The sequence below is a fragment of the Aulonocara sp. 'chitande type north' Nkhata Bay genome, linkage group LG15, assembly GCF_057382095.1.
Source record: "Aulonocara sp. 'chitande type north' Nkhata Bay isolate Kocher_YH1m ecotype deep benthic linkage group LG15, A_spYH_male_GT1.1, whole genome shotgun sequence".
NCBI classification, from domain to species: Eukaryota; Metazoa; Chordata; class Actinopteri; order Cichliformes; family Cichlidae; genus Aulonocara; species Aulonocara sp. 'chitande type north' Nkhata Bay.
The window spans coordinates 26,173,132-26,184,801 of record NC_141358.1 but is presented as its reverse complement, the minus strand read 5'-3'; the positions used below and the strand labels follow the sequence as shown (position 1 = coordinate 26,184,801).

The 11,670-nt window shown below is 44.9% G+C and overlaps 2 protein-coding genes across 2 annotated transcripts; both read left to right on the top strand.

Moving 5' to 3' along the window:
• The first annotated feature begins 3,894 nt into the window (after positions 1-3,894).
• On the top strand, positions 3,895-6,284 carry LOC147313212 (uncharacterized). The gene is made up of 4 exons (XM_086262925.1): positions 3,895-4,002; positions 4,162-4,258; positions 5,460-5,686; positions 5,808-6,284. The coding sequence occupies exons 1-4, from the start codon at positions 3,895-3,897 to the stop codon at positions 6,282-6,284; spliced, it is 909 nt and encodes a 302-aa protein (XP_086119051.1).
• Positions 6,285-7,325: 1,041 nt separating this feature from the next.
• On the top strand, positions 7,326-8,312 carry LOC147313211 (uncharacterized). The gene has a single exon (XM_086264483.1). The coding sequence runs from the start codon at positions 7,326-7,328 to the stop codon at positions 8,310-8,312; it is 987 nt and encodes a 328-aa protein (XP_086120609.1).
• Positions 8,313-11,670: the final 3,358 nt, after the last annotated feature.

Sequence of the window (11,670 nt, the reverse complement as noted above, 5' to 3'; positions counted from 1 at the left end):
ACAACTTCTTTTTGGTGAGTTTTTGGCATCTTGCCTGCTTTTGAATTTTGATTCTCTTGAATTCTTTTGCTTTTGCTGACTGTCTGCTTCACTTGGCAATAGTAGGAAGGAAAAACTTCAAAAAACCTCAGTGAGGGATGGCCATCTGCCATCATCAGTTTAGGGTGAGGGGAGGAAGAAAACGATGAAGACACCCTGTAAAAGAGAGCCAGAAATTAAGAAGAAAATGAAAAAAAAAACCACACTCAGGGTGTCTCCTGAATCCAAACTGGGAGCTGGTTCCACAGGAGAGGGGCCTGAAAGCTGAAGGCTCTGCCTCCCATTCTGCTTTTAAATACTCTATGAACAACAAGTAAGCCTGCAGTGTGAAAGCAAAGTGCTCTAATGGAGTGATATGGTACTATAAGGTCATTACCTTAAAAGCCTTTAGTCTTATTAGAAGTTTTAGGAAAAATCCTCAAAGTACAAGAGTGAGAATCTTTCATACTGAAAATGTTGCTGCAGAAGACTTGTTGTTTCTGATCAGTTAAGTTTCACATCAGGACTTTTAAATCCTGTCAAACATAATTTGCAGGCAAGTCAGAGGACCTTAAAGTGAAAAGTCTTGCGCTCCCTCTTGCCCCCAAATAGTAATCAATACCGCTCGCTGTCAGTAGCTTTCATTCCTTCTACCTGTCTGAGCAAACAGAGCTTTCATCCACTCTCAGCCTGAATAATACACGAGGAGCACAGAAGTTAACTCGTCTTTCCTCTGGATGTCTGTGTTTATGGGTTTTTTTTTTTACTGTGAGATGTGATTAACAGTCCTCGTTTCTGAAGCCAGATGTTTTAGTGATGAAGCATCTCATTATTTATTTATATGTACTTCAGTGAATTAAACCTGAACAGGAAACTCTTCGTGACAAAATCTCTCCAGGTTGTCTGGCAGTTTAACTCAATCACACTTTTGCTGTTGTCTTTTCCTAGGAGGATGCTCCATTTGCGTGGAAGAACGTTCTCATTTTACTTGGATTTGTGTTTGGGACAGTTTTTCTCCACACTTAAACCAGTAAAATGAAGCAGCTGGTGAAAATCCCATCTGCTCTCAGTTTTTCTGATGTTTTCTCCAGTTGCCATGGTTATTTGTCGTGCTGAAAACAATGACACTAACTTTGATGTCTACAGCTCCTGAACAAACATCTGTGTCAAAGCCAAACCAAGCCTCCACACTTGTAACCACCTTTAAATGTCTCTCAGCACTAATAGCTTTAGTTATTTCGAAGCACTTTCTAAAGTAACTTTAATTTCAGCGATTGCTCTTTATTTTGGTAGGACAATGGGAAATAGGTGCAGTGATTTGTGATTTTTTAACCTGTTTGTTGAGCACAATGTTATCTGCTTTCGATTATTCTCTCATCTTTCGCAACTCTGGTTTGTTCTAAAATCTTTATTAATGTAAAATTCTCACACAGGTTTCAGCCCTATGTCTGAATCGATCCCAGACTCTCTCCCTTTTTATATTTTTCCCACCTGTGTGAAACAGCGGGTTGTAAAAACACAGCAGAAGATACAAACAGTAGTGACTAGTAAACTACAAGACAGTGATCTATTTTACTCTAGTGTATTTTACTCATTCAGGAGTGCGTAAGAGCATCATTTTTTCATACTTCTATAACATCTGTTTTTTTAATCTGCTTTGGCAGAAGCAAAATTGGACATGGAATAGATAAACTGATTCCCAGAGTTTTACAATAAGACTGCTAAAAGGCTAGAAAACAGAAACACTCACAGAGGATAAGCCATAGATGGATAGCACTGTGTGTGAGCAGGTAGGGTTGTAGGACCGGGACCGGGAAGGGTAAGGTGATAAATGGAAGGAAATGGGGCCGAGAGCAGCTGGGAGACCCTTCAACCAAAGCCTGTTACACCCTCTGACTTCCACACTCACCGGTTTCTACTACCAAATCAAATCAAATCTAAAATAAAATGTGAATGAAGAGGGAAATTCGTTGAACATGGTGGCAAGCTTTTACTGCAGTAAATTAATTTTTGCCATGCTCCTTGTCATTTGACAGGTTACAAAGAGACTGACAATACTGTGTGAATTTCTATGATTTTTCCAGATTTGCATACTGAGAGATTTCTGATGGAGGACATTTGACGGGCAGTTTTACCCCCACACACACTTTGAAATGTAATAGAAGGACCTTCCTGATTGAGTCCCACACTGCGCCTGCATGGGATTTCCTCCAGCGTAAGTGGCTCTAACATGGAGGCTCAATCATCCTCAGCTACCGTCAAGAGTCACGGAGGTCATCTTTCCTGCAGTAATGAGCTCCCTCGCCTGCTCTCCGCTGACATCAGATCGTCTCCTCCCGCATTTCTTCACCATCCTTTTTTTCTGCATTTTCTTTCAGCTTCCATTAACTCGTGTCTTTTCATGTCTCTCCTCAACATTCATGTCTGCTGTCCATTTCTTCCCTTTAATGTTGCCTGTCTTTGTTGCCTATTGCTTCAATGGATGAATTCTGATGGGCAAAGGACAGGAAAAATCTGAGCAGAAAGGTTGTTTCCAGCAGTGTTGGTATTTGATAATTATCTTCCAAGGTTTATAAAGGGGGTGACATGAGCACAACAAGACTTCATGGAATATAACACAAGGGGGGCAGCAAGGGGAAAAGCCAGTATGTGTGAAATAATAAAGGAATCTTTATATACAGGACAAATTAGATCCCCATGTAGATCAACCTCATCATTCATGTAAAAAGTGAGCTGAAATCAGTTTGAAATTGTCACTGCATGCTCGATGATAAAATCAAATGAAAATTTAAAACGTTTCTGTCAGTCGATATGCAAAGAAGTCGTGCTGCTTTGAAACAAAGCTGCATATAATTATCACTTCAAGACTGACCAACAGAAAGGATAGCAGACAGCAGCTCTGATCTCCTGTTAAGTCGCTGACCTTCTGGGTGAACGATTAAAGACTTATTAGGTGGAACTAAAGCAAAACACTGCCGTTCCCAAGATGGCATCTAAACAGGATAACCAGCAAGTCTGAATCGAATTTCACTGTTGTTAATTTAACCTAGCCCTGCGTCAGACTGGTAACCAGTCCAGAGTGTCTGTTTCTCCTATATTGACTTCCCTTTGTAGACTCCCTCTTAAATCCAGAATTGAATTCAAAATCCTGCTCATCACATATAGGGTCTTAAATAATCAGGCCCCATCTTATCTTAGGGACCTTACAGTACCGTATCACCCCATTAGAGCACTTAGCTCTTGCACTGCAGGCTTACTTGTTGTTCCTACAGTATTTGTCATGAACCGGCTGTGGCACGCAGGATGTAGGACCCAAAATACAGGACACTTAGATGGAAGAGTAAACTCAAAGAGGCTGCTTTTATTGCAGTAGCAGAAAAAACTCCATAAATGATAAACTTGCAAAAACCAAAACTAAACTAGAAACTTATACCAAACACAAAGAAAACTGGAACCAAGGCGCACAGAGGCAAAAACCACACAGCATGAGGGGACGACGCAACAGAGAACAAAGGAAAACACAGGGCTTATATACACAGGGGAGTAATCAGGGAATGGAAAAAATTACAATCTCTGGAAAAACCAGTTCTTTAACAGCAGTAACAGTCTTAACGGAAACAGTCTCGGAGCCGGCATTAACTCTGTGTTATTATATTCCTGGGCTCGGAAGGAACATGAAAAAGACCTTTAAAATCAATGGAGCCGGAAAACGTGGCCTGGGAAGAAATAGTCTCTGAATCTACGATTTCTATTTTGACAAAACCTGAGTTAGCTGTCATAGAGTTCATTGGCTCAGGAATGGCTGCCTCAGGGTTTGTAAGTCCAGGCTCGGAAGGAGCTAAATGAACACGTCTTTCTGACTCACGGCATCTGTTGATGACTGCCGGTGGCGTGAACGTCGCTTCCTCCTGGAAGAAGGAGCGGGAGCAGCAGGGGAAGCTGTTGGTGATGTGGAGCAGTTCTGATGTGGCTGCTCCTACTGAGGTGTGGAGATGCTAGGTGGAACAATTATTACTCCCAGTGCTTTGTAAAAAGCCTGTGCTGGCATGAGCTGGCTGTTCGTGGGCTGAGCGTGCGTAAAATAGTCACTTTTACTGACCACCGGAGCTTGATGGTGGCGTGACCGCCACTTTCTCTGGGCAGAAGGAGGAGGCGACTGACTGGGTGGAGTTTTGTCCGACAGTTTGTGCTGCGAGTCCTCTGGCAGACCTGGTAGCAAATCTTCCGGCAGGCTGGGCAGGTGAGCGGTTGCAGTTGGGGGGTGGAGATGCAGTGAATTAAGAAGAAAGTCCTGTATAAGCGGGTGGAGAGAATTCAGTAGCCAGGGCAGACCAGAAATCAATCGCTGTAGCTGGCTAGCTACAGCGCAACGATACTCCTCCACAGGAAAATCAAGCCACTGGTTGCATAGCTGATCCATGGAGTGAATGAGGTCCTCCCGGAGCTCTTCAGATGGAGCGAGAACTGCTGGGTCTGTAGTGTGGTCGTGTCATTCTGTCATGAACCGGCTGTGGCACGCAGGATGTAGGATCCAAAACGCAGGACACTCAGACGGAAGAGTAAACTCAAAGAGGTTGCTTTTATTGCAGTAGCAGAAAAAACTCCATAAACGATAAACTTGCAAAAACCAAAACTAAACTAGAAACTTATACTAAACACTAAGAAAACTGGAACCAAGACGCACAGAGAGAAAACCACACAGCATGAGGGGACGACCCAACAGAGAACAAAGAAAAACACAGGGCTTATATACACAGGGGAGTAATCAGGGAATGGAAAACAGGAGGAAGACACAGCTGGGATAAATTAGGGCTAACGAGACAGGGGAAGCAAAACTGAATACACTCACATGAGACAACGTAAAACAGGAAACAGGAAAAAATCACAAGGAAGCTGACTTGACATTGAACTCAGCAGATAGACTAACGGGCAGATGAAGGCTGTGTCCGAATTCAGGGGAAGGATGCTTAAAATGCCATGTTTGGATGCAATGACGTCACAGCAACGTGACGAAGGCTGTCCGAATTCAAAGAGTACTCAAAATGTGGCAACAAATGCGTCCTACTTTGCCCCGAATTTTACGGATTGGTCCCAAATTATAATTCGTGTCCTACTATATCCCAGGATTCATTGCGGTGTCGCATAAATTCTGAACCAGAAGAAGAATTTTTGAGCAGAACAATGGCGGGCGAATCGGGCGTGACAGCGGGAGAGGTACTTGGAAACCTGGTGTTACAAAGTTGAACCCTCGTAGCGGTTCTGTTGGTAGTCTCTGGGCATATGCCTATGGTTAGCTTATAATTTATAGAATCTCCATGAAAGATTGCACGTGAAGTAGTATGGTGGCTCCAGCAGTTTGTCATGCATTGCCACTTACATATTGCCACTTACGACTCTCCTCATCAAATTGCGAGGCAAAAATGACCACCTCTGGTGTGAAGAATTCTGCCACTGTGGCATGGAGGTACAAGAACAAACCAGACGGTATTCCAATGGTGTTCTGCTGTGCAAACGTTTGGATTTAGGGATTAACATAGTTGCCAAGGTTTCAGTCTTCTCTTATTTTTTGGGTGTGATCAGGACTATCCTGGAGAAGATGGGCCTGCAGGGGACAGTCACCCCCTTACAGGCAAGAAAAAAGTGGGATAACCTAAAGGCAAAATACAAAGTATGTTGCTCTCAAGAAGATAAGTCATGAGGACACAAGTTAGTAAATGTACACCTACTAAGAGTTGTGGTGGTGTTATCATTTGTCAACTGTCCTTTTTTTTAATTTCCCCTGCCTTTAGGATTGCAAGTATCCAGGGTCAGGAGAAGGTGTAAGTGGGAAGCCCACTGCTGCCACTTGGCCCTGGTTTGCCCTCATGGACAAGGTAATAGGAGAGAGGCCTTCCATTAGGCCTCCTGTCCTACTGTCCACTCTCCCTGAGGACACTCCAGGGCCAAGTTCAGCAGTGGGTGACCAAAACTTAGCGGAATCTGACACTGATGAGGAAGACAGTCAGTCACCGGCAACAGGAAGGAAGAGGAAACGGGATCGGGATGACGAGCTGTTGAACCTCATCAGGGAGGACATGCAGCAACAAAGGGAGACTGAGGAGAGAAGGTCGCAGGAGAGCAAAATGGAGCATGCCCGCTACGACCGGCTGAGTGACCTGTTCCTGGACCGTTTCTTTCACAACTCCAAAAAATACCAGGACGTCTCTGGCAGTGTTGCTGGATCTGCTGAAGACAGATCACACATGGATGGAGTGCTGCAATTGTGACCTGCGGTTTGGTCACAGGGTGGTCTGCAAAGAGAACTTTAGGATGCTTCCTCCCACTGTCCACTGCAACATCCATCTACAGGTTTGCAGGGCTGGCTCTATCGACGGCTGCCACACCACTAAGATGTCAGAGATATGCAAGCAGGAGATGGTGGATGCTATATTACTACTAGTATAATACTTGTGACTCTGTAGCAGACAACAGTTTGACAAAGTGCTATATGCCACCGGAAAACAGATTCCTACACAAATTTTCACTTGCCTGTTAACAGTAGTCGTGGTCTAGTTGCACCTCCTCCAGGGCTGACACCTCAGATGACAATTGGTCCCGCCAAGGAGCACCACTAACTGCCTCCAAACCAGCCTTCCCCTCCTCATCCTCTGCTCCATCTTCCTCAGGCTCATCCACTGGGGCCACGATGTCACCAGCACTGAGGCAGATGTTGTGGAGGATGGTCAATGCCGTCACAATCTTTAGCAGTTACAACACACATGTGTCTGTGTGTATATATATATATATATTATCAATGATCTGAGATCATTAACAAGACTGGCTACGGATACCGACTACGGAATGGAGCAGTTGTCAGCCACCTCCTGTACATGGATGACATCAAGCTGTATGCCAAGAGTGAACGAGACATTGATTCACTGATCCACACTACCAGGCTATACAGCAATGACATTGGAATGTCGTTCGGACTGGAGAAGTGTAGTCGGATGGTAACAAAGAGAGGGAAGGTAGTCAGAACTGAGGGGATTGAAATACCAGAAGGCAACATTGCAGACATAGAGGACAGTTACAAGTACCTGGGGATCCCGCAGGCGAATGGGAACCATGAAGAGGCCGCTAGAAAAGCTGCAACCACCAAGTACCTGCAGAGGGTCAGGCAAGTCCTGAGGAGTCAGCTGAACGGTAAGAACAAGATCCGAGCCATCAACACCTACGCCCTTCCCGTGATCAGGTACCCTGCTGGGGTAATAGGCTGGCCAAAGGAGGAGATAGAAGCCACTGACATAAAGACAAGAAAGCTCCTTACCATGCATGGAGGGTTTCACCCCAAGTCCAGCACCCTGAGGCTGTATGCTAAGCGGAAGGAAGGGGGCCGAGGAGTGGTGAGTGTCGGCACCACAGTCCAGGATGAGACAACGAACATCCAAGAATACATTTCGAAGATGGTCCCAACTGACCGAGTGCTCAGTGAATACCTCAGGCAGCAGAAACCCAAGAAAGAGGAGGGAGACGAGGAACCATCATGGAAGGACAGGCCCCTGCACGGTATGTACCACCGGCAGATAGAGGAGGTGGCTGATATCCAGAAATCCTACCAGTGGCTGGACAAAGCTGGACTGAAAGACAGCACAGAGGCACTAATCATGGCAGCACAAGAACAAGCACTGAGCACAAGATCCATAGAGGCTGGGGTCTATCACACCAGGCAAGACCCCAGGTGCAGGCTGTGTAAAGATGCCCCAGAGACAATCCAGCACATAACAGCAGGGTGCAAGATGCTAGCAGGCAAGGCATATATGGAACGCCATAATCAAGTGGCCAGCATAGTGTATAGGAACATCTATGCCGAGTATAACCTGGAAGTCCCGAGGTCAAAATGGGAGATGCCCCCAAGGGTGATGGAGAATGACCGAGCTAAGATCCTGTGGGACTTCCAGATACAGACGGACAAAATGGCAGTGGCTAACCAACCGGACATAGTGGTGGTAGACAAACAGAAGAAGACGGCCATAGTGATCGATGTAGCGGTTCCGAATGACAGCAATATCAGGAAGAAGAAACACGAGAAGCTGGAGAAATACCAAGGGCTCACAGAAGAGCTCGAGAGGATGTGGAGGGTGAAGGTAACGGCGGTCCCAGTGGTAATCGGAGCACTAGGTGCGGTGACTCCCAAGCTAGGCGAGTGGCTCCAGCAGATCCCGGGAACAACATCGGAGATTTCTGTCCAGAAGAGCGCAGTCCTGGGAACAGCTAAGATACTGTGCAGGACCCTCAAGCTCCCAGGCCTCTGGTAGAGGAGAGCTTATATATATATATATATATATATATATATATATATATATATATATATATATATATATATATATATATATATATATATATATATATCCAAAGACATGCAGCTTTTGGGGATAGGTTAATTGGATAATCCAAATTGTCACTAGGTGTGAATGTGCGAATGGATGTGAGTGTGAATGGTTGTCCGTCCTTGCGTGTTGGCCCTGCGACAGACTGGCGACCTGTCCAGGGTTTACCCTGCCTCTTGCCCTATGACAGCTGGGATAGGCTCCAGCGCCCCCCGCGACCCTGAAAAGGATAAGCGGAAGCGAATGGATGGGATGGATATATATGTACACACACACACACACACACACACACACACACACACACACACCTATATATGCACATATATATGTGTAATACACACACACTATTTGCGCACAAACATTATATATTGAAATATTCACATGTCATTGGGTGGTCACTTACGTGGGGTACAAAGGTGTGGTGCACCCCCAGCGCTTGCAGGAAGATGGCCCTGAACCTCGTTTTCATCATTCCAAAAGCACACTTTATAATGGAGCATGCCCTGGAATGGTGGCTGTTGAAGCACTGGGCTCCCACACCTTGGACTGGCCTCTTGTAGGGAGTGATGAGGGGGAGTGGACGTCGGAGTCATGGGTACCCTCCATCTGCGAGGATGAAATGCCCTGGAGGAGGGTAGACTGACTGTCTGTACAGTGGGCTGTGGCGGAACACCCTGGAATCGTGCACCAACCCAGGCCAGCCCACGTAGGTGTTGATGAAGCAGCCCTGATGGTCCCAAAGTGCCTGCAAGATGATAGATGGAAACAGTTTCCTGTTTCTATAGCACTGACCATTAGGGCCGCTTGGACACTTGATGCGGATGTGGCAACCGCTTTCAGAAAGGCTCTGTGGTGTGCCAGCCCTGCAAACCCACGGGACACTACCTCCAGGTCATCTGGTGTCTTTGGGAGGTGGATGACCTTATGGCAAATGACCACCACTTCTTCTGTGACACGGTGGACAATGGTGTGGACAGCAGAATGAGGCATCCCAAACACTCTTGACACCACCCTGTAGGACGCTCCACTTTCAAACCAGAAAATAAACACCAGGATCTCAATTGTGGCACCCCAACCATGGCGCCGATCCTGGTTCAGGAGATTTAGCAACACTGCCAGGGACTCCCTGCCTAGACGAGAATCAGGCCTCGTATCCTCCTGGTTGAAAAAACGGTCCAGGATGGGAACACTAAGGTTAATCCTGCAGTATACGGTTCTCGTCTGCTTGAAGAAAAGGTGGAGAACACTAGCAGTTATAGTGGAAGGGTATGATTTCATTTATTTATTTAAATTTATTTTTTCTGATTATTATGCTTATGTAAAATATACTAATGTACTGTGACAATACTTATACTTTCATACATATACAGTTCATCTGTGTAACTAAGCATGTTTCTGTAATCTAAGGCAGCGGTCTCCAACCTCCAGTTTATGCCCGACAATATTTTCATGGACCGGCCTTTAAGGTGTTGCGGATAAATACAACAAAAAATTGAATAAAGTAAATGAAATTTATTCATAACACACGTGAAAAGACCAAGGAAAACCGAGTAAACGATAAAAACGATAACAAAATAATGCTGAAAACCGATAAAAACCCTGAAAACTATACATTTCACACCTGAGCCTCAACTCTCGCGGCCCAGTACCAAACGACTCACGGACCGGTACCGGTCCGAGGCCCGGGGGTTGGGGACCGCTGCTCTAAGGTACCCTGTTTTCAGCTTTGTGACATTTTTACTGCCATTCGAGGCACACAAATGAGTTAGAGGATCCAATGCATCATCGTAAATGCATACTGCATGTTCTCATATCAGCTTCAGGGACATTTACTTTATATATTTCTTTATGATATGGTGAATGTGTACGAATGACTGGCTATCATTCAGTTATTGACATTATCCATTGAACTTAACTTTTGATTCTGTTCATTTGGACGTCACATTTTCAGTGGGAGACACGTTTTGATCAATCATCCAAGTGACTTCTTCAGTCCCAACTGATTGCTGGTTTCCCAGGCTGGGATAGCTAAGTAATTCCTAAATGTGTGTAGTTTAGGGTAGATTATTTTACCTGGATGTGACTGGCTCTGATGAGCCTAAGGTACCAAACATGCTGGCAACGTTGATATTGGTTTTGTAGCTCCTCTTGGATTAGAACAGTGCACAGGACACAGAGCAACATTTCCCGGTCCATTTTTCCGTTTTCACACGTGGCGTTGGCGATCGGCAAAAATGTGGAATTGAGGGTGGACTCGAACGACGGCAGGTTGTCCACAGGTTGTGACTCATTGTTTTGTATTAATAAAGTTTTGATGGGGAAAAAATAGGGGGCTGTCCACAGCCGCTCACTTCCTGACCAACCGTCCGTCTAAGGACACTACCTTCTGACATAGGTAGGTAGTGTCCTTATGAGCATCCTTCCCCTGAATTCAGACACAGCAACTATGACATCATGGACAGACAGAGGGAACACAGGGAAGTGGGACCAGGGCAGACACAGAACAGAAACCTAATAAATGGCAAATCTAAACAAAAGACATAACCAGAATAAACAAGAACATAGAATATAATAAGGAAACAAAACACTGAGTCGTCAGACTCAGGAACATGACAGTATTTAAAAGTAGTTTTCAGTTTTTTGGTTTCCCATGATGCACCCAGCATTTCTTCTTCAGTCATTATGTGTTATCACACACTGCAATTAAATATTAGTCATTATTTCTGACTCTCTTCCACAGCATCCATGTTTGCCCCTTTCTGGTTGTGCTGGAGGGTTCTTCCTGTTGAAGGGGAGTTTTTCCTTTCCACTGTCACCGAGCACTTTTTTGTAGGGGATCGTTTCACTGTTGGAGTTTCCTCTGTATAGGTCTAATGTATTTACCTTACAATATAATGCACCTGAAGTAGTGCTGCTCGATTATGGCAAAAATGATAATCACGATTATTTTCACTGAGATCTCGATTATTTGACGTTATTTATTTAACAATAACAATGTATTGAATAATGACTTTAACCCTTTAGAGCCGGTCGGAGCGGGCACGCTCTGTTTTACGTAACTATTTTTAAATCCCGGTAGCTCTGCAACCACGTAAGCTAGCGCAATAATTTTTTTTGCATATGAAACCGGAGGAGTTGTACTTACATCTTATGCTATCAGCTTGTCCTAGGTCACGGTTTCCTTCCACATAAAGCTTTGCAAAAACTGCATAAAAAGCGCTTGCAGGAACAAAAACAATATTCCAGAAACACGCTTTGCCGATCCGATCAGCTGTTCATAACACTT

Bases quoted from the DNA above. Each gene is read 5' to 3' on its own strand.
- LOC147313212 (XM_086262925.1), top strand. From the start codon at position 3,895: ATGACTGCCGGTGGCGTGAACGTCGCTTCCTCCTGGAAGAAGGAGCGG. The intron at 4,003-4,161 runs GTGTGGAGATGC...TTCTCTGGGCAG, and splicing joins ATGTGGCTGCTCCTACTGAG to AAGGAGGAGGCGACTGACTG. The intron at 5,687-5,807 runs GTATGTTGCTCT...CCCTGCCTTTAG, and splicing joins ACCTAAAGGCAAAATACAAA to GATTGCAAGTATCCAGGGTC.
- LOC147313211 (XM_086264483.1), top strand. From the start codon at position 7,326: ATGCATGGAGGGTTTCACCCCAAGTCCAGCACCCTGAGGCTGTATGCT.